Consider the following 26,400-nt stretch of genomic DNA (forward strand, 5'->3'; position numbering starts at 1 on the left):
CTTCAATAAGTGGTGCTGGGAAACTGGACAGCTACATGTAAAAGAATGAAATTAGAACACTCCCTAACACCATACACAAAAATAAACTCAAAATGGATTAAAGACCTAAATGTAAGGCCAGACACTATAAAACTCTTAGAGGAAAACATAGGCAGAACACTCCATGGCATAAATCAGAGCAAGATGCTTTTTGACCCACCTCCTAGAGAAATGGAAATAAAAACAAAAATAAACAAATGGGACCTAATGAAACTTAAAAGCTTTTGCACAGCAAAGGAAAACATAAACAAAATGAAACAACAACCATCAGAATCAGAGAAAATATTTGCAAATGAAGCAACTGACAAAGGATTAATCTCCAAAATTTACAAGCAGCTCATGCAGCTCAATATCAAAAAAACAAAGAACCCAGTCCAAAAATGGGCAGAAGACCTAAACAGACATTTCTCCAAGGAAGATATACAGATTGCCAACAAACACATGAAAGGATGCTCAACATCACTAATCATTAGAGAAATGCAAATCAAAACTACAATGAGGTATCACCTCACACAAGTCAGAATGGCCATGATCAGAAAATCTACAAACAATAAATGCTGGAGAGGTTGTGGAGAAAAGTGAACCCTCTTGCACTGTTGGTGGGAATGTAAACTGATACAGCCACTATGGAGAACAGTATGGAGGTTCCTTAAAAAACTAATAATAGAACTACCATACGACCTAGCAGTCCACTACTTGCCATGTACCCTGAGGAAACCATAATTCAAAAAGAGTCATGTACCACAATGTTCACTGCAGCTCTATTTACAATAGCCAGCCAGAGCATGGAAGCAACCTAAGTGTCCACTGACAGATGGATAAAGAAGATGTGGCACATATATACAATGGAATATTACTCAGCCATAAAAAGAAACAAAATTGGGTTATTTGTAGTGAGGTGGATGGACCTAGAGTCTGTCACACAGAGTGAAGTAAGTCAGAAAGAGAAAAACAAATACTGTATGCTAACACATATATATATAAAAAAAAAAGTTTCTGAAGAACCTAGGGGCGGGACAGGAATAAAGATGCAGACCTAGAGAATGGACTTGAGGACACAGGGAGGGGGAAGGGTAATAAGCTGGAACAAAGTGAGAGAGTGGCATGGACATATATATATACACTACCAAATGTAAAATAGATAGCTAGTGGGAAGCAGCGGCATAGCACAGGGAGATCAGCTCGGTGCTTTGTGACCACCTAGAAGGGTGGGATAGGGAGGGTGGGAGGGAGGAGATATGGGGATATATGTATATGTATAGCTGATTCACTTTGTTATACAGCAGAAACTAACACAGCATTGTAAAGCAATTATACTCGAATAAAGATGTTTAAAAAAATATGTTAAAGAAACCACATAGAAGGCTTCCCTGGTGGCGCAGTGGTTGAGAGTCCGCCTGCCGTCGCAGGGGACACGGGATCATGCCCCGGTCCGGGAAGATCCCACATGCCGCGGAGCGGCTGGGCCCGTGAGCCATGGCCGCTGAGCCTGCGCGTCCGGAGCCTGTGCTCCGCAAAGGGAGAGGCCACAACAGTGAGAGGCCCGCGTACCGCAAAAAAAAAAAAAAAAAGAAACCACATAGATTGAAACGCAAAAAAAAATTTCAAAGAAATATTCGCAACACATATGATCATGGACAAAGGATTAATATCATTAATATATAAAAATAAACTAATAAGAAAACATGCTGGTAGAAAATTGGACAGAAGGCATAAATATAAATTTAACCCTAAGAAGAAGTAAAAATGGCCAATAAGTATATGGAAAGAAGCTCTTTATAATTTCTAGTTTTTAAATTTAAGATAGTAGCAAAGTACCATTTTAATCTATCAAACTAACAAAGTTTAAAAAACAAATAGTGAATATTGCCAAGGAGGAGGAGAAAAAGGTCTTTCATGAAGGTTTTATTTAACAATAAAATGGTTTAATTTTGGGAGGAGGGGCCTTTTGCATCATAGGCCAAAAGTATTAACTATTTGAAACCTATTATTTAAGTAATTTTACTTCTAGGAATTTAACCTAGTGAAAAAATTGTAATGTCAATAAAGGTTTGCAGAAGGCGGCTTATTATACTATTATTAAATAATATAAAAATTAGATCTAGGGACTTCCCTGGTGGCACACTGGTTAAGAATCTGCCTGTCAAGGAAGGGGACACGGGTTTGAGCCCTGGTCTGGGAAGATCCCACATGACGCGGAGCAACTAAGCCCGTGCACCACAATTACTGAGCCTGCGCTCTAGAGCCCGCGAGCCACAACTACTGAAGCCCGTGCCCCTAGAGTCCATGCTCTGCAACAAGAGAAGCCACGGAAAGGAGAAGCCCATGCACTGCAACGAAGACTAGACCCCGCTCACCGCAACTAGAGAAAGCCTGAGCGTGGCAATGAAGACCCAACACAGCCATCAATGAATGAATGAATGAATAAATTAATTAAAAAAAAAGATCTAATTCAAATCTCTAACAAAAATGGATTCATCAAAAACAATCCAGTCCATCTATTCTGGAGCATGGACTATGGAATCCATCTGCCTGAGTTCCAACCCTGGCTCTGCCTCTTATTAGCTGCGTTACCCGGGTTAAATTAGTGAACCTCTCTGTGCTTCTATTTCTTTATCTGTAAAATGAGAATCATACAAGTGTCTCTATCATAGAGACGTTGTGATAACTAAATAAGTTAACATATTCGAAAGATCCTAGTACAGTGCTAGCCCATAATAAATTTTATCTAATTTATTATCATTAGTAGTAATAGTACCATGGATAATACTACTCCAATACATCATTATGTAAAGAACTGCTTACACAGCAGGATTCGAAGGTTGATACCAACATTGCCCCCAAAGAATTACGTGTTGTTATAGTACACATAAAACTAAACATATAAGTACCTATGCTGCATGCTAACAGTGACTCTCTTTGGGTGGTGGGATTATGTGTAGTTTCTTTATGCACATCTCTTTTGTCCAAATGATCTATAATAAGCCTGTGTTCCTTCTGTAATGAGAACAGGGAGCATTATTATTTACTTAAAATAAGAAGCTATGGCCCAGGGAGGCTAGCACGTTGGCCAAGGAAGTTTATCGAGTCAGTGGTGGGAAAGAGAAGGGAAAAGGCATTCACTGAGTGTCCCTGGTGTATGGGGCTATGCCACGTGCTCAGCACACAGGCTCTATTCCAGCGCTTCTCCATACCGGCCCTCTGAGGAGGCACAGGGCTGTGAGTGTGGACCTACTGCGAGAGCGCCCAGGTCCTCCTAGCTGTGGAACCTCAGGCCTACTAATCTAGATGAGTCTTGGAGTGTTCTCTTGTAAGGAGACAGAACCATTCCTCACAGGGCTGTTGTGAGGATTCAGTGAGATAATACACAGAAAGCCCTTAGTCTGCCTCACTGTGCCTGTCATGATGTTAACATCTCTGCTTAAAAAAATATTTTACACACACACACTTTTACAGATCAGTAAATTGATACCAAGGAATTTCAGGAATCTTATCCAAGGTCTTTTAGCTAGTAAATGGGGCCAACTATCAAGTCCATATCTGCCTGGTTCTAAAGTGCTTTCATTTTATTCCATACTTCTTTTTTGATAACCTTTCTTTTGTAAAAAGACCAGTAAACAGGGATGTAGGCAAGTCTTACATGCTGAAATATAAATCTCCACGGAGTAAAGGATTATTAAGGACAGGGAATACAACTACTTGCAAATGGTCTACATTCAGGGAAATTTAGCAGAAATCTTACAACTACCCAATTTTTATATTTTAGGTTGTCTCAATGGGATGCAGCCTATGACAGTGTAGTGGTCAGCCTGTCTTGTCTACGTGGGACCATTTCTGCATGAATTGGTGAATTTTCAGTGTACCACGTATGTCATGTGCCAGATGCTTTAGTGCCAACAGAACAGCAAGACAGGAGGAATTGCAATTTTGTGGTCCCACTGTATTTTCCTACAAATACAAAATTCTAACCTCTCAAAAAGAACAGAGATACAAAGTGTGGAAGCAGGAGCTTGAGCTGTCCTGGTCCAACCATCAGTTCCCTTAGGGCTGGTTTCCGTATCTTCAAGAGTGAGGTGGACTAAACTGGAAAGGGTCCAAGATGCTTCCTGACTCTGTTCCTAGAATTCTAAGTGGTACATTCTTTATTTGGAGACTAAGTGGTTCAATGACAAGCCATCAGCAGGAGTTTTTGGAAATGATTTTTCTCGTGTTAAGTGTTAAGGCAATTCATTCATTCATGCAGTAGTTCACTCAACAAATGCTTTCAGTGCATGTCTGCTGTGCGCTGAGCACAGTGGAGAGAGCAGTGAAGAAAACAGAAGCTTTTCTGCCCTCAAGGAGCTAACGTTCTATAACACAGTGTATTGTAGACTGATGTTACACAAATGAGTAAGTACAGAATTCAAGGTCAGGTAGTGACACAGACTCTTGAGAAATAACAAGCAGGGCAAGGGGTGGGGCCACAGGGTAACAGGCGGTGCTCTTGGGGCAGGTGGTCTGGGAGGACGTCCTGAGGTGATGATGCAGGGGCCCAGGTCTAGTGAGGTGATGGGGTGACCGTGGCCCCGTCTGGGGGAGCTGTCCCAGGCAGGAGGTGTGAAGACCCTGAGGTGGAGCAGGTTGTGTGCACAAGGGCAGGTGAGGAGGCCAGTGTAGCTTGAGAGGAGCAGTGGGGACTCGGGCCCCACCATGGCGGCTCTGGGAAGAGCTTCAGCTGTCCTTCCAGGCGTGGTGGGTTTGGGGCAGAAGAGTGCAGGATCAGATTTGTGTTTTCCAAGGTCATTTTGGTTGCCTTTGGGAACCAGATCAGGAGGGGATGGAAAACATGAGCGGAGGTCACAGGCCAAGGAAGAAGCTACTGCCGGCGTCTGGACCGAGAGTGAGAGCAGCTTCAGCGGAGCTAGGTCGAAGTGAGGAGGATGCGGGGGGGGGGGGGGTGCACTGGGGACACGTGAGGGGAAGGTGTCAAGGCTCGCTGAAGGTTTGATGGTGGGGTGCGACACAAAGAAGGGGCTCGAAGGGTGGCTTCAGGACTTCTGGCCTGAGCAATTCGGTGAATAAAGGCTGTCTGTTGAGATGCGGGACTAGTGCGCTTGTGGGGGCAGAAAGGAGGGCTGTTTGAGGGGTAAAAGCAGCAGTTCGGTTTTGGCCGTATCAAGTTTGAGACGCCCTCTCGACATCTGGGAGACAGTGGGTAAGGCTGAAGTTTGGGAAGAGGTCAGGGTTGCAGAGTCAGGCAGCAGGTGTGCGTGTGTGGAGTGTGTGCGCGTGCGGTGTGCGTGCACGTCTGGTGCACGCGCGTGTGCATGTGGTGCCACAGGACTAATCTCCAGTATCAGTAACACACTGAAACTTTTGCTTCTGGGTGTGATTACAGAGCTTTAACTTCAGATGCGGTACAGGCTGCAGGATGTGAGGAAGCTGTTTCTTTCCTTGTGAAACAGCGAGGAGGCATTTGTCGTCTGAGAGCCGTGGTGAACGAGTGGGAGGCAAACACATCCTATTTAAGGCACACCCTGGTACCCTGAGTGAACTACCTAGGTGTAACCCCATCAGTCCTCGATAAATCAAAAGGATGGAAAGACAGGGGCATTTCTGGATGATTCAGAACATGTTTTAGGGCCATGACAAGTTGGCTTTATATTATGTTTCTTTATATAGAAAGTACAAGAATGGCTTTGAGAAGCAGCAGTTTTGCACACATCTGAGGAAGATGTTTAAAATTTTCACCTAGCGCCTATTTTCATACACACCAAACGGCAAACCTGCAGTCACTTTCAACTCAGCAGAGCCCCACATCAGTATTTGACTACACGGCTAAAAAAAGATTTGGATTCCCACCAGCGAATGCTCACAACTTCCACTGGAAATCCCCTAACATCCTACGATGAAATCTAATGCTTAGATGTCTTGTTCAGTGCGCTGACCTGAGTGCTTATTCACCAAGAGTGAAACAGTGATGTCATTACAGGTATAACTTTACAGAGTAAAAACAAAATATCTAGCTTTCGATACTACTTTTTGGTACTTACTCCAAGCAGTTACTTGACACTGATTCTTTGAATCTTGGCGGGCAGTTGTGTTTACTAGTATTGGGATAGGTACTTTCTCTTTGAGAAACTTGATACTTATTTTCAGATGACATGAAGGTTTTGATTAATCATCGCCTACTACTAAAAGCTTTTGAAAGGGTATCTTCAGAAGTTCTTTGAATAGACTGTGCTATTTGCATTTTGCAGGTGGAGACGCCTTTTCAGCTAAAATGTCACTAACCAAAGGACACCTGTGGGTGGGAATTGACTCTGTCATTTGGGGATTTTGAGAATTACCTGGTACACCTGGTTCTCAGTCTTTTTCAAGACACAATTTCTTATTTTTAGAAATAAGAAATAGATACAGTTTAGGCTTCTGGATAATCCTTAGGGATAAACCCTGGGGTGTGAAAACAGACTTTTCCTTCTGTGAAGAATGAAAAGATAGTGCTTTAAGAGAGGGAATTTGAGTAAATACAAGCCACAAATGAATACCTGACACTCATTATAATTTTGAAATTCCTACTTGTTGCCATGTGCAGATCTATTATATCCTTCTATCTATACTTTTTGGGGGATTATTAATCAAACAGATCACGATTAATTACACACCTAAGCTCCACCTTTAATAATCATATCCGTGGCAAAATTCGTCCTCATTGGCACTAGATAAAGGGCAGTTTTTAGAGCTTTCTAATTTCAATTTTGCTTTTATGTGTTGCTGTTGTCGACCTCTACAAAGTATATTGCTGTTCTTATCTGTGCTTACAAGGAAAGAAATAGAGTCCCAGAGAGGCTTGTACAAGATGATAGAATAAGTTACTTCCAGAGACAGCATTAGAACTCACGGGAACCAACATGAGCCTGCAGCTCAGACTGTGGGATGTCTCACGACAAATCCTAAAGCCATGATGACAGATCCCACTCTGGGCTCACTTTCTTTTCATTATCAATCCCTTTCCTACTGTCACAAGATTTTTGAATAAGACATGCTCTGTTTAGAGGAGAACAAAAAAACAAGGTTTATTGGAAGCATGTGGTGATACAACCTGGGGACGCTTTGCAAAGAGCTGGAGACTGCCCCTCAGGGCAGCCCCATCGGGGCAGGGTATGTCCCCACAAACCAAGTGTGGAGAGGCAGCAAGAAAGCATAATTCAAAACAGTTTCAGTTTTAATGTTATGATCAGTAAATATTCCAGAGAACCACAGAAACTTGATAAGAGATGGATTCTGAAGTCACATGATGGCAAACGTCCTGAGGATTAGCTACACTACTTTGATCTCCACATTCCAAATACAGATTTGGAGTCTGTGGTAGGAGCTAAAATCAACTATTTAAAACATTTTGCAAAAGGCAGAAGTAAAAAAATTGAGAAAAAAGTAGCAGAAGAGCGTCCTGTAAAAGAGCCTGCAATTACCAGCATGCAAATAAGTACTGATACTTTATTTAACAAGATCATCACATTCACATGACCAAATTAAAGTAGGGAACTGAAGCAATTGGATTAAAAAAATTCAGGCAAAAATTATTCTTCTGAAAACTCCTGATAACTGAGGTTAAGGTGTTACTTTTTATCTTGCATTGCTTGGATAATTGCCACATTTTTCTTCATTTCTTCATATTGTGTTTACCTTGTGTACGTAGAGGGTGCAATGCAGGGGTGAGGTTCTGCAGGTGAATGCCTACTAGCTTGCCATTTTTTTTGAATTTTTTTTCACTCAATACACATTTATTGTGGCCAGAAATTGCTAGGACCTGGGCTTTTAAGAGTAAAGGGCATGGACAGGGCATGGATGGGTGGACGAGTCCGATACCCACGCAGAGGTGAAAGGACGGCTGGCAAGATGGACTGAAGGGAGTGATACCTGTTCAGATGGCAGAATCGAGGAGCAGGGCAGGCCCAGGTAACGTGGTTAAGGGCCAAGGAAGCCCCTCTGGGAAACGTGGGTTAAGCCATAGTGAACAGCCAGTCAAAAACAAAGCTACAAAACCCCTCTGCACATACGTTAGGGACCATAACACAACCATTTCTGAAATGACCACATCTAAAGAGCTCTAGACTCAGAAAGTACCTTGGGTGGTTCCTTTCCCCACTCCTCCTCTTTTAAAATAAAATGTATTCTTATTTAAGACACATGGACTCTTAAATTCAAGGAATTTAGTACTGAGGGAGATAATTTAAGAAAACATACCAAGAGGTCTTACTGAGTTGATAACTCTTCTGATTGTATTTGTTGATTCTAGGATTGTTCACTTCATTCCTACTTATTATCTTTATGTGAACATTTTATTCTTAAAAAAATTCTTCCAATTTTCTTTTTTACAAATAAAAGCAATGTGAATATATACTCTTATTTTTGTCTTTTCTTACACAAAAAGTAGCACACTATATATGTAGTATTGCAGCATCCTTTTTCTTTTATTTAATACATCTTGGATCCTTCTGTACCTAACCAAAAGGTCTTCTTCATTGTGTTCACAGTTTATTCGGCTGTATTTACTGCTTACTACAAATTGATGCAACTATCAGGAAGGAGAGTAAATGCTGTGAAATTTTGGTAGTAGTGACACTTTTCCATAAGGGTGACACCATTTTGCACTCCTGTTTCCTCACAGTCTCAGTAAAAAAGTAAGTGATCAGACTTTGGAATTTGCCCATCTGACAGGTGAGAAAATGCTGCCTTTTGGGTATCTTTCTTATGAGTGAGATTGAGTGTGTTTAAGAGATGCATGTGTATTTCTTTTGCTGTCTGTTCACGTTCATTTCCTATCTTTTATTTTCCACTGGGTTGTTGGATTTTTCTTCTAGATTTCTAGAGCTCCTTATAGTTTAAGATGGTTAACTTTTTGTCTCTAAGAGATGTTGTAAATATTTTCCTACATTTGTCTTTTTGCTTGTTTTGTTTTATCATGTGGTATTCTTTGACTTTATACAACCTAATCATATATTTAAAAAATCTTACGTAGCCTAAATTTATCAATATTTTCTTCTATGGTTTCTGTATTTTTCGTTATAGTTAAAAAGGCCTTCCTGGTTCCAAGGTTACAAGAGAATTTACTCATTTCTGCCATCCAGTATTTATGGGTTTTATTTAATTTAAATCTTTGATTTATTTGTAGTTTATCTTGAAATATGGTAAGATAGATATGGATCCAACCTGATCTTCTCCCAAATGAGTAATTAGTTGTTCTAACATTGCTTAAAACCGTGACGATGGAGTTGAAATTCATGAACTTGTGGGGTTGTTACTAACTTTTGAGAAAATGACTTTTCTTGTTGATTATGATGGAAGATTCATTGGAAGATATTGAGGGGGTTTTGAAGATTTTAAGAATAGGGGGATTTTTAGAGCTACCATAAGATCCTGAAATCTCACTTCTGGGCAAATATCTGGAGAAAACTCTAATTCAAAAAGATACATGTACCCCAGTGTTCACTGCAGCACTGTTTACAATAGCCAAGACATGGAAGCAACCTAAGTGTCTATCAACAGATGAATAGATAAGAAGATGTGGGAAATATATACAGTGGAATATTACTCAGCCATAAAAAGAATAAAATAATACCATTTGCAGCAACATGGATGGACCTAGAGATTATCATACGACGTGAAGTCAGACAGAGAAAGACAAAAATCATATGATACTACTTATATGTGGAATCTGAAAAAATGATATAAAACAGAAATAGACTTATTTATAAAACAGAAATAGACTCACAGTCATAGAAAACAAACTTATGGTTACCAAAGGGGAAAGGGAGGAAGGATAAATTAGGAATTTGGGATTAACATATACACACCAGTATATATAAAATAAACAACAATGACCTACTGTATAGCATAGGGAACTATATTCAATATCTCATAATAACCTATAATGGAAAAGAATCTGAAAAACTACATATATATATATATATGTAAATTGAATATATATAAATTGAATCACTTTGCTGTACACCTGAACCACAACATTGTAAATTAAATATACTTCAATAAAAATGGTTAAAAAAGAAAAAGAGGGGCGATTTTTGAAAGGTGGGGGATTAGGGAGAACAAATGACCTCTTTTCAGAGCACATCAGGACTATGATTATTGGGTCCAACTTGCTATAAAGCACCATTGGGGCTTGGTGACAATTTTAAACATTGTATTCTGTGGGAGTTGACGTTTGAGGCTCTGATGTGATTATATGTATCCTTTAGCAGGCAGGTGTAATTAGTATTGGTCTCAGTAAAGTGTGCTTGAATAAGGACTTCCTACAAAGTAAAGTTAGATTTAAGTAATGGTCCTTCAGGAAGTTGTGGTATTGGCTTTTTACATTAATTAGTCTCTCAACACTTCATCTATGTAAACATCAAATTTACATTCATTTACCAGAGCATGAAGAACTGCTCCTTATTGGGCTATATTTTCATTTGTTTCTTGACCCAAGTAGTTAAATATGAATTTCAGAAACTTCTGCTTATTAAAATAATTTTCATAGAAAAACAGAGAAGCAGAAACACATTTTCTATGAAAGTAATAAATGTCATTGAAGTCAACATGGATGTAATTTACTGCCATGAAGTATTTTAGGCATGTCTATATTTTAAAAGGAATAGTCAAACTCTGGGAACAGTTTGGCAACTTCCGATAAAGTTAAACAAACATCATATGACCCAGTAACCCCACTTCTGGGTATTTACCCTAAAGAAATAAAAACTTAGGTTCATACAAAACCTCTACATAAATGTTCATAGCAGTGTGATTTATAATAGAAACTACCCAAATGATCTTTAACAGGTAAACAGATAAACAAACTGTATAATCCGTATCATGGAATACTAGTCAGAAATAAAAAGGACTGAACTACTTTTACATGCAATGACTTGGCTGGATCTCAAGAGCATTATGCTGAGTGAAAAAAACCGGACAACTTCAAAAGACTGAATTTATGACTATGTGATTGCATCTACAGAACACTCTAAAAATGACCAAATTACAGTGATGGAGAACATATTAATGATTCCCAGGAGTTAGGATTGGGGCTGGGACTGACTCTAAAGGGATAGCACCCCAAGTTTCTTTAGGGGGATGCGAAGGTTCTGTATCTTGATGGTGGTGATGGTTAAATTAGCCTGTACATGTGATAAAATTTCATTGAGTGCAAGCAAAAACTGGTGAAATCTGAATAAGGTTTGCAATTTAGTAACACAGGCAATCAACTTCCTGGTTTCGATAACTGCACTAAACTCACGAGAGATGTTATCATTGGGTGAAGGATACTTGGGTACAAGGCAACCCTCTCTATTCTTTTTTAAAAAAAGTTTTAATTTAATTTATTTTTTTATACAGAAGGTTCTTATTAGTCATCCATTTTATGCACATCAGTGTATACATGTCAACCCCAATCACACAATTCATCACCCCACCACCACCACCACCCTGCGGCTTTCCCCCCTTGGTGTCCATACGTTTGTTTTCTACATCTGTGTCTCAACTTCTGCCCTGCAAACCGGTTCATCTGTACCATTTTTCTAGGTTCCACATACATGTGTTAATATACGATATTTGTTTTTCTCCTTCTGACTTACTTCACTCTGTATGACAGTCTCTAGATCCATCCACGTCTCAGCAAACGACCCAATTTCGTTCCTTTCTATGGCTGAGTGATATTCCATTGTATATATGTCCCACATCTTCTTTATCCATTTGTCTGTTGATGGGCATTTAGGTTGCTTCCATGACCTGGCTATTGTAAATAGTGCTGCAATGAACATTGGGGTGTGTGTGCGTCTTTTTGAATTATGGTTTTCTCTGGGTATATGCCCAGTAGTGGGATTGCTTGATCATATGGTAATTCTATTTTTAGTTTTTTAAGGAACCTCCATACTGTTTTCCATAGTGGCTGTATCAATTTAAGTTCCCACCAACAGTGCAAGAGGGTTCCCTTTTCCCCACACCCTCTCCAGCATTTGTTGTTTGTAGATTTTCTGATGATGCCCATTCTAACTGGTGTGAGGTGATACTTCATTGTAGTTTTCATTTGCATTTCTCTAATAATTAGTGATGTTGAGCAGCTTTCCATGTGCTTCTTGGCCATCTGTATGTCTTCTTTGGAGAAATGTCTATTTAGGTCTTCTGCCCATTTTTTGATTGGGTTGTTTGTTTTTTTTAATATTGAGCTGCATGAGCTGTCTATATATTTTGGAGATTAATCCTTTGTCCATTGATTGGTTTTCAAATATTTTCTCCCATTCCGAGGGTAGTCTTTTCGTCTTCTTTATGGTTTCCTTTGCTGTGCAAAAGCTTTGAGGTTTCATTAGGTCCCATTTGTTTTTTTTTTTTATTTCCATTACTCTAGGAGGTGGATCAAAAAATATTTTGTTGTGATTTATGTCAAAGAGTGTTCTTCCTATGTTTTCCTCTAAGAGTTTTATAGTGGCCGGTCTTACATTTAGGTCTCTAATCCATTTTGAGTTTATTTTTGTGTATGGTGTTAGGAGTGTTAAATTGCATTCTTTTACATGTAGCTGTCCAGTTTTCCCAGCACCACTTATTGAAGAGACTGTCTTTTCTCCATTGTATATCCTTGCCTCCTTTGTCATAGATTAGTTGACCATAGGTGCGTGGGTTTATCTCTGGGCTTTCTATGTTGTTCCATTGATCTATGTTTCTGTTTTTGTGCCAGTACCATACTGTCTTGATTACTGTAGCTTTGTAGTGAAGTCTGAAGTCAAGGAGTCTGATTCCTCCAGCTCCGTTTTTTTCCCTCATGACTGTTTTGGCTATTTGCGGTCTTTTGTGACTCCATACAAATTTTAAGATTTTTTGTTCTAGTTCCGTAAAAAATGCCATTGGTAATTTGATAGGGATTCCATTGAATCTGTACATTGCTTTGGGTAGTATAGTCATTTTCACAATGTTGATTCTTCCAATCAAAGAACATGGTGTATCTCTCCATCTGTTGGTATCATCTTTACTTTCTTTCATCAGTGTCTTATACTTTTCTGCATACAAGTCTTTGTCTCCCTAGGTAGGTTTATTCCTAGGTATTTTATTCTTTTTGTTGCAATGGTAAATGGAGTGTTTCCTTAATTTCTCTTTCAGATTTTTTATGATTGGTGTATAGGAACGCAAGAGATTTCTGTGCATTCATTTTGTATCCTGAAACGTTACCAAATTCATTGATTAGCTCTAGTAGTTTCTAGTGGCATCTTTAGGATTCTCTATGTATACTACCGTGTCATCTGCAAACAGTGACAGTTTTACTTCTTCTTTTCCAATGTGTATTGCTTTTATTTCCTTTTCTTCTCTGATTGCCATGGCTAGGACTTCCAAAACTTATGTTGAATAATAGTGCTGAGAGTGGGCATCCTTGTCTTGTTCCCGATCTTAGAGGAAATGCTTTCAGTTTTCACCATTGAGAATGATGTTTGCTGTGTGTTTGTCGTATATGGCCTTTATTATTTTGAGGTAGGTTCCCTCTATTCCCACTTTCTGGATAGTTTTTATCATAAATGGGTGTTGAATTTTGTCAAAAGCTTTTCCTGCATCTATTGAGATGACCATATGGTTATTTTCCTTCATTTTGTTAATATGGCGTATCACATTGACTGATTTGCATAAATTGAAGAATCGTTGCATCCCTGGGATAAATCTCACATGGTGTATGATCCTTTTAATGTGTTGTTGGATTTGGTTTGCTAGTGTTTTGTTGAGGATTTTTGCATCTATATTCATCAGTGATATTGGTGTGTAATTTTCTTTTTTTGTAGTATCTTTGTCTGGTTTTGGTATCAGGGTGATGGTGGCCTCATAGAATGAGTTTGGGAGTGTTCCTTCCTCTGCAATTTTTTGGAAGAGTTTGAGAACGATGGGTGTTAGCTCTTCTCTAAATGTCTGAAAAAATTCACCTGTGAAGCCATCTGGTCCCGGACTTTTGTTTGTTGGAAGATTTTTAATCACAGTTTCAATTTCATTCCTTGTGATTGGTCCTGTTCATATTTTCTATTTCTTCCTAGTTCAGTCTTGGAAGCTTATACCTTTCTAAGAATTTGTCCATTTCTTCCAGGTTGTCCATTTTATTGGCAGAGAGTTGCTTGTTGTAGTGTCTTAGGATGCTTTGTATTTCTGCGGTGTCTGTTGTAACTTCTCCTTTTTCATTTCGAATTTTATTGATTTGAGTCCTCTCCCTCTTTTCTTGATGAGTCTGGCTAATGGTTTATCACTTTTGTTTATCCTCTCAAAGAACCAGCTTTTAGTTTTATTGATCTTTGCTATTGTTTTCTTTGTTTGTATTTCATTTATTTCTGCTCTTATCTTTATGATTTCTTTCCTTCTGCTAACTTTGGGTTTCGTTTGTTCTTCTTTCTCTAGTTCCTTTAGGTGTAAGGTTAGATTGTTTATTTGATTTTGATTGTTTTGATTGTTTGTTTTGATTGTTTGATTTGATTTTTCTGGTTTCTTGAGGTAGGCTTGTATAGCTGTAAACTTCCCTCTTAAAACTGCTTTTGCTGCATCCCATAGGTTTTGGATCGTCCTGTTTTCATTGCCATTTGTCTCTAGGTATTTTTTGATTTCCTCTTTGATTTCTTCAGTGATCTCTTGGTTAATTAGTAACATACTGTTTATCCTCCTTGTGTTTGTGTTTTTTACATTTTTTTCCCTGTAATTAATTTCTAATCTCGTAGCATTGTGGTCAGAGAAGATGCTTGATATGATTTCAATTTTCTTAAATTTACTGAGGCTTGATTTGTGACCCAAGATGTGATCTATCCTGGAGAATGTTCCATGTACACTTGAGAAGAAAGTGTAATCTGCTGTTTTGGGATGTAATGTCCTATAAATATCAATTAAATCTTTCTGGTCTATTGTGTCATTTAAAGCTTGTGTTTCCTTATTAATTTTCATTTTGGATGATCTGTCCATTGGTGTAAGTGAGGTGTTAAAGTCCCCCACTATTATTGTGTTACTGTTGATTTCCTCTTTTATAGCTGTTAGCAGTTGCCTTATATACTGAGGTGGTCCTATGTTGGGTGCATATATATTTATAATTGTCATATCTTCTTCTTGGATTGATCCCTTGATCATTATGTAGTGTCCTTCTTTGTCTCTTGTAACATTCTTTAAAGTCTATTTTATCTGATATGAGTATTGCTACTCCAGCTTTCTTCTGATTTCCATTTGCATGGAATATCTTTTTCCATCCCCTCACTTTCAGTCTGTGTGTGTCCCTAGGTCTGAAGTGGGTCTCTTGTAGACAGCATATATATGTCTTGTTTTTATATCCATTCAGCAAGCCTGTGTCTTTTGGTTGGAGCCTTTAAACCATTCACGTTTAAGGTAATTATTAATATGTATGTTCCTATGACCATTTTCTTAATTGTTTTGGGTGTGTTTTTGTAGGTCCTTTTCTTCTGTTGTGTTTCCCACTTAGAGACGTTCCTTTAGCATTTGTTGTAGAGCTGGTTTGGTGGTGCTGAGTTCTCTTAGCTTTTGCTTGTCTGTAAAGCTTTTGATTTCTCCATGGAATCTGAATGAGATCCTTGCCAGGTAGAGTAATCTTGGTTGTAGGTTCTTCCCTTTCATCACTTTAAGTATATCATGCTACTCCTTTCTGGCTTGTAGAGTTTCTGCTGAGAAATCAGCTGTTAACCTTATGGGAGTTCCCTTCTATGCTATTTGTCATTTCTCTCTTGCTGCTTTCAATAATGTTTCTTTGTCTTTAATTTTTGCCAATTTGATTATTACTATGTGTCTCGGCATGTTTCTCCTTGGGTTTATCCTGTATGGGACTCACTGTGCTTCTTGGACTTGGGTGGCTATTTCCTTTCCCATGTTAGGGAAGTTTTCAACTGTAATCTCTCAAGTATTTTCTCTGGTCCTTTCTCTCTCTCTTTTCCTCTGGGACCCCTATAATGCAAATCTTGTTGTGTTTAATGTTGTCCCAGAGGTCTCTTCGGCTATCTTCATTTCTTTTCATTCTTTTTTCTTTATTCTGTTCCGCAGCAGTGAATTCCACCATTCTGTCTTCCAGGTCACTTATCCGTTCTTCTGCCTCAGGTATTCTGCTATTGATACCTTCTAGTGCAGTTTTCATTTCAGTTACTATATTGTTCATCTCTGTTTGTTTGTTCTTTAATTTTTCTAGGTCTTTGTTAAACATTTCTTGCATCTTCTCAATCTTTGCCTCCATTCATTTTCCGAGATCCTGGATCATCTTCACTATCATTATTCTGAATTCTTTTTCTGGAAGGTTGCCTATCTCCACTTCATTTAGTTGTTTTTCTGGGGTTTTATCTTGTTCCTTCATCTGGTACATATCCCTCTGCCTTTTCATCTTGTCTATCTTTCTGTGAATGTGCCTCTCTATTCTTTTTGCAACTTTTAAGTGAGTCTAAAGTTACTTCAAAATTAAAAGTTGTAACGAAGGGCCAGATCTTAGGAAGATGACTGTTGGGAAAAGGAACAAACATCTATTTTCTCTCAGGCTTCACATTAGCCAGTGTCTCTTGTGGGGTGGGGAAGATCTTGGGATGGGACTCAGACTGTCACATGGTTTATTGATTTGCTCCTGCGGTGCCATACATGAGTGATGCAGGGAGATGACGTGGTGTCATAGAAGGGTGTTGGGACTTGACGTGAACACATCTCTCTGTTTTTGTTGAGTCTTTTGCTTATTCAGTGTGACCCTTGATAAGGCCCTTAATCTAAGTCTCAGTTTTTCAATATATAAAATGGGAATCCTCATCTTTTTCAGTTTCAGTAAGATTGCTATGGGGGTTACATGGGATAGTTTGTAAATATGATTTATACTTTAAATCGTGAAATTTTATTCCTGTTCGTGTAACACCCAGTGCCCAAGTCCTAACCTCCTGTTATATTCAGCATCAAAGGAAGATTTCTTATCTAAATATAGTCCTAAACTGTTGTCCATTTTCTAATACGTGTGCAGTAAAGAAGCCATAGATGGTCCAGCAAGTTCACAGCCACTGTGGATTAGTAGAAAAGTAATCAAAATTCAAAAATGAAGCAAAGGCTCACTCACCTTTTGTTTCAAGGAAGGCTGTGAGTTGAGCATTTAATTCAATGTGGTTCTTTCTTTTTACCCAGAAGGAGTGCAGAGGGGAACTACGCACTCTTTTTTCTGTTATTATTATTATTGTTATTTTTTAAGAATCAGGGAGTTTTATTTCTGAAAAAACGGTGGTTCTGCAGCATTTTCCAGTGGAACATTTACTTATATTTCAAAGTGAGAAAAATCAAGCAGTCCTTTGCCAGTTGCGGCCCGTGGAATCAGGATAATCTCTCACGGCAATGGACACCACCTAGAACACGCTGACAAGAAAGTTGCTAATCTATGTCACATGGTCTCCCACTAAACTGTTAATAAATTCCTTTTTCCTGCTCCCTCGTTATTCTTGCGTGTGGTGATTAAATGGACTATATGGTAATTAAATTTGACTCTCAAGAGGTAGTGCTTTAGAGCCGTGAGCCACAGTAGGCTGGCTTTCTGCTCCAGCTCCACTGCTGACTTGGGGGCGGAGCACGGAGCACCCACCCTGTGCCAGGCCTCAATTTTTCTGTCTACAGAGTGAGAGAAGCAACGTCTCAGAGGGACACGGTGCTGCTTTACAAGCTCTATGTTCTAACTGAGCTCCAAATTCCGTTACAGAAAGGTATTCTTTGATGAATTAAAGATGCATTTATACTGTTGTTGAGATTCTTAGCAGGAATGAAAGAAGCTTTAAGATCTAATTTTAAAAGACTCCCACTGCACAGCACATTATCCAGCTCTCAAATGCTGCACACAGTTGTGCATGGAGCGCTCTGTGGTATTTATGAAAAATAAGACACAAACCCTGCAAAGAGGTGCCGGGAATATCTCCCTAGCACATACAGGTGCTGAACTGCTTGACTTCCACTGAGGCTATGGGGGCTCCTACTGGCAAATTCCAAGCACCACTCGGAAGAATGACCCCCGAGAGACAGCTTAATGCTTCCTACTGATCGCGAGTCTTCGGAGAACATCTCAAGGCAGAAAGGGACAATTTCTCAAAGGAAGTAAATAACCTTTAATGAAACAAATCTGTGTCACAGCCATAACTAAGTATATGCCGCAGAGTCCTTTGCTAAGAGGCCCTTGGGAATTGCTTCCTGGTGATAGTTTCCAAGGGGAATGGGAGAGCTCTCATCACCTTCTCCTAATTCCTGCTGCTCACGGGAAATAACACATTTCTTTTCAGTTTTCAGTTTGGACATTTCATGTTTCTAAGGGTAGATATATATAGATGAGTGGAAAAGTCTGAGGGACAGGTTTATATTTTTCTGGATGGGTAATGATTTGTATATTCCGATATGAAGTTCAGACAGGTATAGACAGATGACCAAGAGACCCAGAGCCTTATGTAGCCATACTTTTTGTTGCCTGATCAAAAAATTTTTTAACCCAAATATTTAGCATCAGGCCCACCAGCAATCTATTGGACCTTTGCCTGGTGGCCCATCCTAGATGCTGCCTTGTCTCAGGCAACTATATGCCCTCACGCGGCCCCCATGGACCCCAGGGGTGGCTGTCCGTCCATCACCTCCCACTTCTTACTGAGCTCCAGCCACAATGGCCATGTGTCTCTTCCTGGTACCAACCAAGCTCACTGGGTCTCAAGAACCTTTGCAATGCCTGCTCCCTGGCCTGGAGAGATCTGTGCCCACATCTTCTCATTGTGGCTTCTCTAATACTCAGGTTGACTTGAGTGTCCCACTCCTTAGAAAGACCCCCTTGGGCCACCCGATCTAAGGAAGCCCCCAATCTCTCTGTTTATATCCTTCATAATGCTATCTCTAGTTGACATTATCTTGTTTCTAAAAAATATGTTTGCATATTATTTTTCTCTGTCCACTGGAATATTAGCTTGACAGGAAGGAGGACACTGCCCATTTAGAGCCACACAGCATCCCTGGCATCTAGAACTGTGCTTGGACATGGTGGACACTGTGTAGACGTTGGCTGGGTGACTGAGCTCAGAATGCAGGGGATCTTTCACTCCTCTGCTCAGTCGGTCATGATGTTCTACACCTTTCTGTCCAGACTACTTCTACCTCCATCACGTTTGCTCTGAATCAACATAATTAGTGTCCCTCCTTCTCCACGGGCATGGGAGACCATACTCTTACAGGCAAGGATCATGTTTTATCCATCTTGGGGTCCTTTGCACCTAAGGTCATGTTTGGCACATAATAAGTGCTCTGTCTGTGAATGAATTTTCTCACATAACATTTGAAAGTACAGAATATTAGTACAATATATCGTGGTACGCCACTGAAGTTTATAGAAGGAGTGGGAAATAATCTTCAGCTATCCATTTCCTCTAAGCGTATTCTCTATATGGTCAAGTCGTACCAGCTGATCAAACTATAAGTTCAAATTTGTGCACCAGGTCAACAGTGATCTAAATAGGTCTCCAAGGGTCTACTAACGTGAACAAACATGCGAAGGCATTTCTGGGAGTGATATCACTTATCGGGAGATGCCTCCAATTAGGAAATACCCAAGGACCTCATGATAACATTGTTCAAAAGGGTATACAGTCTTATATGAGGCAAGTAAGTCTACTTTAGGGCTTAATTTCTTCTTTAGGTTGGAGAGCAGCACAGGTAACCTGATCTAGTTGAAATAATAAGGCTAATATTTAAGGCTGATACTGCAATTAATGTCATTTTGTGAAGTCTGGCTTCTCATTCAAAGATTTCAGATTAGAAATGATAATATTTATATACAAATAATGAATATTACAAATGTAAAGTTGATGACAATGGACAAGGTTAACTAAATTTAATTGAAAAGTACTAATGAACAGTAAGCGCAATCTTCTCACAGGTGGGTAGTGTGGTACTCTGGAAAGTAGATACTTGCTCATTGTTCTGGGTTCCTTGCACACACTCCTGAACCTTGGAATCCCTGGCATGACAAGTGCCTTTTGTACAATAACGAGGTGGCTGGGGCTCCCTAGAGAGCTTCAAGATGGGGGCTAGTGACCAGAAAGACAAAGGCGTGATGAGAGGGCCAGCCCCACCCTGGACCTCTGGGGAGGGAAAGGAGCCTGGAGATAGAGTTCTATCACCAGTAGCCAACGATTTAATCACTTGTGTCTTTGGAGTAAAAGCTCCATGAAAATCTCTAAACCATGGGTACTGGAGAGTGTCCGGGTTGGTAAACATATGGGTGCTGGGAGGCGGGGCGCCTGGTGAGGGCACAGAAACTGCATGTTACCCAGTCCTTGGCCCCAAATACCTGCCCTGTGTGCCTCTTCCATTTGGCTGCTGTTCTTGGATTATAGCTATAATATTAATATAATATAATATAATATAATATAATATAAGCTACAGCACTTTCTTGAGTTCTGTGTCATTCTAGTGAGGTGGGGAGTTACTGGAGCCCCCAAACTGTAGTCAGCCAGGCAGAAGTGTGTTAGCCTGGGCACCTCACTGTGGCTGGCATCTGATGTCGAGGAGGGAAAGTCCTGTGGGATTAAGCCCTGAACCTGTGGGGTCTGTACTAATACCAGTTGTTAGTGTCAGGATTGTATTGAGTTGTTGAACACCAAGTTGGTGTCCGGAAAGTTGGCGAATTGGCTGGTGTGAGGAAAAACCGCCACACATTAAGTGTCAGAAGTGTTGTGAGTGAAAACAGCTCATCAGGTAGGTATATTTTCCTAGACTGAAATCCTGGTTCTTTCATTCACCATCTTTCTAGCTTTGGACAAGTTTCTTAAGCCTTAGCTTACTTCCTCATCCTTAAGAAGGATATTATAAAACTCATGTAGGATTAAATAAGACAATATTTATAGAGTTCAAGAGCAGTACCCATCACGTAGCAAGTCTCAATAAATATCAGCTCTTATTAATTAGAAGGATTGAAATGGCTCTAATGTTCTGTGGTCAATCAACCCAACAGGGTTCAATGGTCCTCAGATGGTCCAGTTAACCACATGGAGGTGACCACATGCACTGGAGTTTGAACACTTAGATGGAAAGAGAAACAGCAGAAGAGTATACGACTGACAGGAAATAACCCAAGAGAACATAACTTCTACTAAAGGGCAGAGGAGATTAGAAGGTGTAGAAAATGACACAGTTGAAGAGTATGTCTCTTGGAACCAAAGAGGGAGAACCTGGAGAGGTAGAAAAATGGTATCTCAATCTTCAGTTCAGAGCCAGTGGCAGTCTGAGAGTCTCTGGTACAGCTTTCCAACACATTAGCAGCTGAAGCTGCCTTTTAACAGGATGAACTCACAGATATATGAGAGTGGCCTTGGCTGTGTGGTTGATTTTAATAAAGCCTGCAATTTTGTTTTAGCCAAAGAAGACACTGGTTATTTTCTTCTCATTAAAAAAATATACTTGTTGGCATTTTCAGGAGTGACTGTTATCTCATGTCAAAGGCATATATGCTCCATTCAGGGCGAAATATCCGTGCTGAGGTTTGCCTCTTTCGTCCTCTTGGGGAAATATTACACTGAAGGAGAACTGCTAAAATAGCAATTAAAAACCGACTTATATTTAGCATCAAATACAGATCCACGATTAACCACAGGCTGGTGTTTTCTGCTTCCCTGAAATGCACTGCAAGACTGAGAAGTACGGCCCTGTTACATATGTCTCTAGACAGAGTCACTGGGGCATCCAGAAAAGCCGCAGCTACAGGAAATTGGTTGGCCTCCTGACAGATCAGGCTCATCATCGTGATCTAGGCACCAGCCTTTGGTACGGTTTGCAACTTTCAGGTAGGTCATTTATGGAAGTTAGAAAAGGAGTGACTGTGAACTCAGTCTTCGAGGTTATTTCACACGTTCTCAATACTGAGGTCACGAGTGAATGAGTTGTGTTTGAATGTAGAGAAATCAGAAAGCAGCCAGTCCAGGTAAATGAGGGCAGCTCGTTAGATATCTCCAAATGTACTTGACTCTCCCAGTCGTAGGGCAGCGATTATGGCCCCCAGACGTATGTAGAAATGTTATTTCAACAGCGTCTTAGGGGAGAGATGTAAATTGAATGCATAGGTATAAGGAAGAATTTTGTAATTCAAGATAAGCTTTTACCAATTTTCAAAGCAAACTCCTCAAATCAAGCAGAGATAAATCAACATGGTAATGAAAGAGAGCATCTAATTAAAAAACAATTGAATAGATTTTTTTCTTCCCTTAGGTTACAGTTGTTTAAAATATGTTTTTCAAACCTAAGAATATAATGATTTTATGATTTCTCAAATCAACAATATTTGGAAATGCCCTGGTTCTGGCTCCAGTGCAGGGGTGGAGGGGTGGGCAGGTCAGGAGGGGAAGTTCTGCAGTCTTTGGGAATCAGCTCGTGGGCCTCTATCACCTTGTGTCCAAATACTAACAGTTGGTCTGCAGGGCTCGCTAGGTGACGGCTGTAGAAGCTTTGGTCTGTTTCAGCTGGAGAGAGCAACACAGGGGTGCTTCCGGAAAGCACTCCCTGTGCTGCAGGCACAGCCAGGCTACCAGTCTTCTCTGGATCCTTCCTTGAATGCTCAAGCCTTCTAAAAGTGTTCGGTGTGTATTTGGCATGTTCAGAGTAACCAAATCTTACAGATACATGGAGTCTTGAGAGAGGTTAGCTACATTTCCAAACTCACAACAGTTGTCATGGACAGATGAGGGAAATGCTACTTCTTTGTCCACTTTGCCACGGTAAATTAGGCAAAACAAGGCAAATCCAGGGTTCACTTTACATTTTGCTTTATCATTTAACCCCTGATATCAATCATTTTTTTATGGGCTTATTAAGCAGGCCTAGAAAGGGCCCCAGCAGCCACATGCTACAGCCTGCCGCCGTCAGGCAGGTGACCTCGGTTCCTCTGTGTAGGTTACATCTTACTGACCTCATCCTCAAGACCCACGTTTGAACATGTTTCACTATTTCATTGCTTCGTCTGGACCATGAATCAAACCATTACATGTACCTCAAAAAAAAGACTGAGGGCTTCCCTGGTGGCGCAGTGGTTGAGGGTCTGCCTGCCGATGCAGGGGACACGGGTTCGTGCCCCAGTCCGGGAGGATCCCGCATGCCGCGGAGCGGCTGGGCCCGTGAGCCATGGCCGCTGAGCCTGGTGTCCGGAGCCTGTTCTCCGCAGCGGGAGAGGCCGCAGCGGTGAGAGGCCTGCGTACCGCAAAAAAAAAAAAAAAAAAAAAAAAAAAAAAAAGACTGAAAAGTGCATAGTTATGCTAAATGTAAGTACAAATCTTGTTTTTGTTCTAATGGGGATTCATGATATATTTATCCGTGAAATTTTCTTCCAAAGCAATAGATTCACTAGAGGTCAAATATCCAAACGAAGAAAAGGCCTGAAGAGGTAACTAAACTCCAGCCACACCTAAACCATGTCACACTAAATCTGTACGGTCACAGTTGACAGGCTCAAAGGTGGCTAAGTTACAGACGACGACGACAACGTAGTCTTCAGAACCATGCGTTACACCAAGGCCTGAACGGATCCGAGACAGGAAGAGAAAGATTAAAGGACTAAGTTATGCTGATGTATCTGTAGCTGAGAACAGCTATCAAAGGGCAGCAGGCGTCTGGGAAAGAATCTGCTTTTTAGCTTAGAAGCCAGAAATACATTGGCATTGCCTCTGGAATTGGAATAAAACCAATTTTAAATTGGTTTTAAAGCCTGGAATGGAACGTTCCTGCAGTCATCCGTGAACCAACCTTATCCTGTAGAAGCTGAGTGAGCCCTGGCCAAACCATCTGCCTTGTGAATGGTTTTGTTTGGGTCCCTCATAGGACAGGAAGTTCTTGTGCCGTAATTCCACATCGAGTTACAGTGTTTTGTGGTGTAGCTTGAGCAGGGAATTAAAAAAGAGGAAAAACCTCCAGAGGAAAATCAAGTGCCTTCACTGATGCACCCGAGGGGCTGGATGGACCCGCAAGGCTGGGCGTTGGCGCCCACTTTCCTCCATGCCTCTCTGGCAGAAGAGGGGCAGCCGGACAAACAGACTGCGTTAGTGAAGGCCAAACAAGATGTTTCAAGGTTGATGTAACTTAGAATTGCACTAGATTCACTGTGGTAACCGCAGGGCTTCACGCACAGCCCCATGTCCATAACGTCTGGTTGAAGGAATGGTGGCTCCGGAAACATGCATGCGTGTGGGGAGCCCTCCCGCTTCCCTGTGCCCAGGACGTGCGCCACTCACACCGCACTGGGAAGAAAGATGGGCCAAAGGGTTCCTCTTACAGTCCCCGTGGAGGGGGTTTCTCTACTTCTTCCTTAAGGAACAGGGGTTAGGGAGGAAACTAAAGGTGCTCAACAATTCCCAACTCCTGAAACAAAATGGCAAACCAGCTGCTGATGAAGAGCTCAGTCTAAACTAGCTTGTAAATAAAAACCCCACTTTCTCAGATTGGAAATAGTTGAAATAAGTAAACCTCACCGAGAACTTTCAGCATTTGGATTTGAATGGCTACCAAAGAAGTGGGAAGGAAAAAAGAGCAAGAAAACCAAACGTAGCTACTGAATAACAGCAGCAACTACAACATCAACAACAACGACAAGCTTTTGTATACAGGGTTTTCTTTTTCTTTCCCCAAAGGAATAACATTCTATTTCTTAAAAACAGGCCAAATTCTTCAAAAATGTCAGTGTTGGGAAAGACAGAGAAAGGCTGACGAACGGTTCTAGACGAATGAGACCAAAGAAGCGTGATGACCAGACACAGTTGTGACCCAGCCTGGGTCCCGCCCTGGAGGGAAAATGCTACAAATGACATTATTGGGTCAACTGGCAAAACTGCGATACAACCAGCAGATTAGTTAAGGTATTGTGTTAATGTCCAATTTATGGAAGGTTAGGTAAAAGAATGTCCTTATTTTGGAAAACCCACACTGAAATATTTAGGGATAAAGGGCCATGATGTGGACAACTTACTTAAAAACTTAATCGATTAATTGAAAATTGAGATATAATTGACTAAGGTTTTCAATTTTATGATCCACTTTTAAGTATATTACTTGGAGGTGCCAGATCTTAACTCTGGGATGTTTTATAATTTCAGGCTGGTACCCAGGTGAATGGAATCTCTTTGAAAGGACAGCAGCCAGGGAGCTGCAGGGATGTGATATTGATACGGGGACTGTAGGGTGGGGACTCACATTTCAGAGGATAAACACTTTATCAGGTCTAACAGTTACAGTGCATACACATACTTGTAATTATTCTTGAGGCATGCTCATTAACAGGCTTTACCCAGACAACTACACTTATACGCCCCAGCAGAGCAAGAGCATAGAAGAGGTGCTGCTTACACTGTAGAGCAAAAAGGGGTCTTTACACTTAGTGAAACCAATGCTCCCAAACTCAGGGCAACACTCGAGAACCATGTATTTCATCATAACTTAACCTGACACAAGTGCGTATTTTAGAGCCAGACCATCTGGCTCAAATCCCAGCTCCACCACTAACCACCTGCATGACTTTTAGCAACTCACTTCACCTCTCTGTGCCCCAATTTCTTCATCTTAAAATGGGGATAATAAAAATACCTACCTCATCATGTTATGAAGAGGATTAAATGAGTCAGCATTTTCAAAACACGAGATTGCTGGCCCATGGTGAATAATCCATGAATGTTAGCTTTTAACATTAACTAAATGCTGCGATACCGGAAACAGATGAAGAAAAGGATGCGGTGGCATAAATCTAGGTATCCAGGACTTTGATATTCACCTATAACACAGAAGGGCTTCCGGGCAAATCTCAGTCTTCCTTGCCATCCTCTGTACCGGCAACAGCAGCCTGCAGACCAGATTCGAATGATGAACTCCAAACCAAAGACAACGATCATCACAAACTCCTAAAACATCAAATGAGACACATGTCAGAGAGAGGTATTACGGATCAAACCACAGCAGCAAGCTCTGTGGATATTTCCGGACATGCAGGCACTTCATCTAAAATATCTGGTTGTTAAAGCCTGAAGTTAACATCGCCTTTTCTCCAAATCAAGCTAAACCCGGAGAACATCGGAATTGTATTTCCTATCACGCACATTGTATTTCCTATCATGGACATTGTATTTCCTATCATGGAATGCTATTGTACTTCCTATCATGCACATTGTATTTCCTATCATGGAATGCTATTCCTCTTCAAGTCTCTAAAGTTTTGGAAGTTTAGGAGTCTGTTTTAATTCTAAATATGCAGGCTGAATTACGGATCCCCTTGTCTGGAATACACAGTCCCTCGAGACTGGTTCCAGGACCCCATGGACACCAAAATCCTCAGATGTTCAAGCCCCTTATATAAAATGGAGTAGTGTTTACATA

General features: G+C 40.5%; 1 protein-coding gene across 4 annotated transcripts in view; it reads right to left on the reverse strand.

The window, feature by feature from the left end:
* The window catches only part of KCNQ5 (potassium voltage-gated channel subfamily Q member 5), a 581,761-nt gene that overhangs the window by 124,538 nt on the left and 430,823 nt on the right, over nt 1-26,400 (reverse strand). For all 4 annotated transcript variants that reach the window (XM_033428637.2, XM_049695430.1, XM_012533108.3 and 1 more), the window contains exon 3: nt 25,802-25,928. In XM_033428637.2, the coding sequence (XP_033284528.1) occupies nt 25,802-25,928 (127 nt within the window). The remainder of the gene's footprint in view (nt 1-25,801; nt 25,929-26,400) is intronic.

The sequence above is a fragment of the Orcinus orca genome, chromosome 12 (assembly GCF_937001465.1).
Source record: "Orcinus orca chromosome 12, mOrcOrc1.1, whole genome shotgun sequence".
Taxonomy (NCBI): Eukaryota; Metazoa; Chordata; class Mammalia; order Artiodactyla; family Delphinidae; genus Orcinus; species Orcinus orca.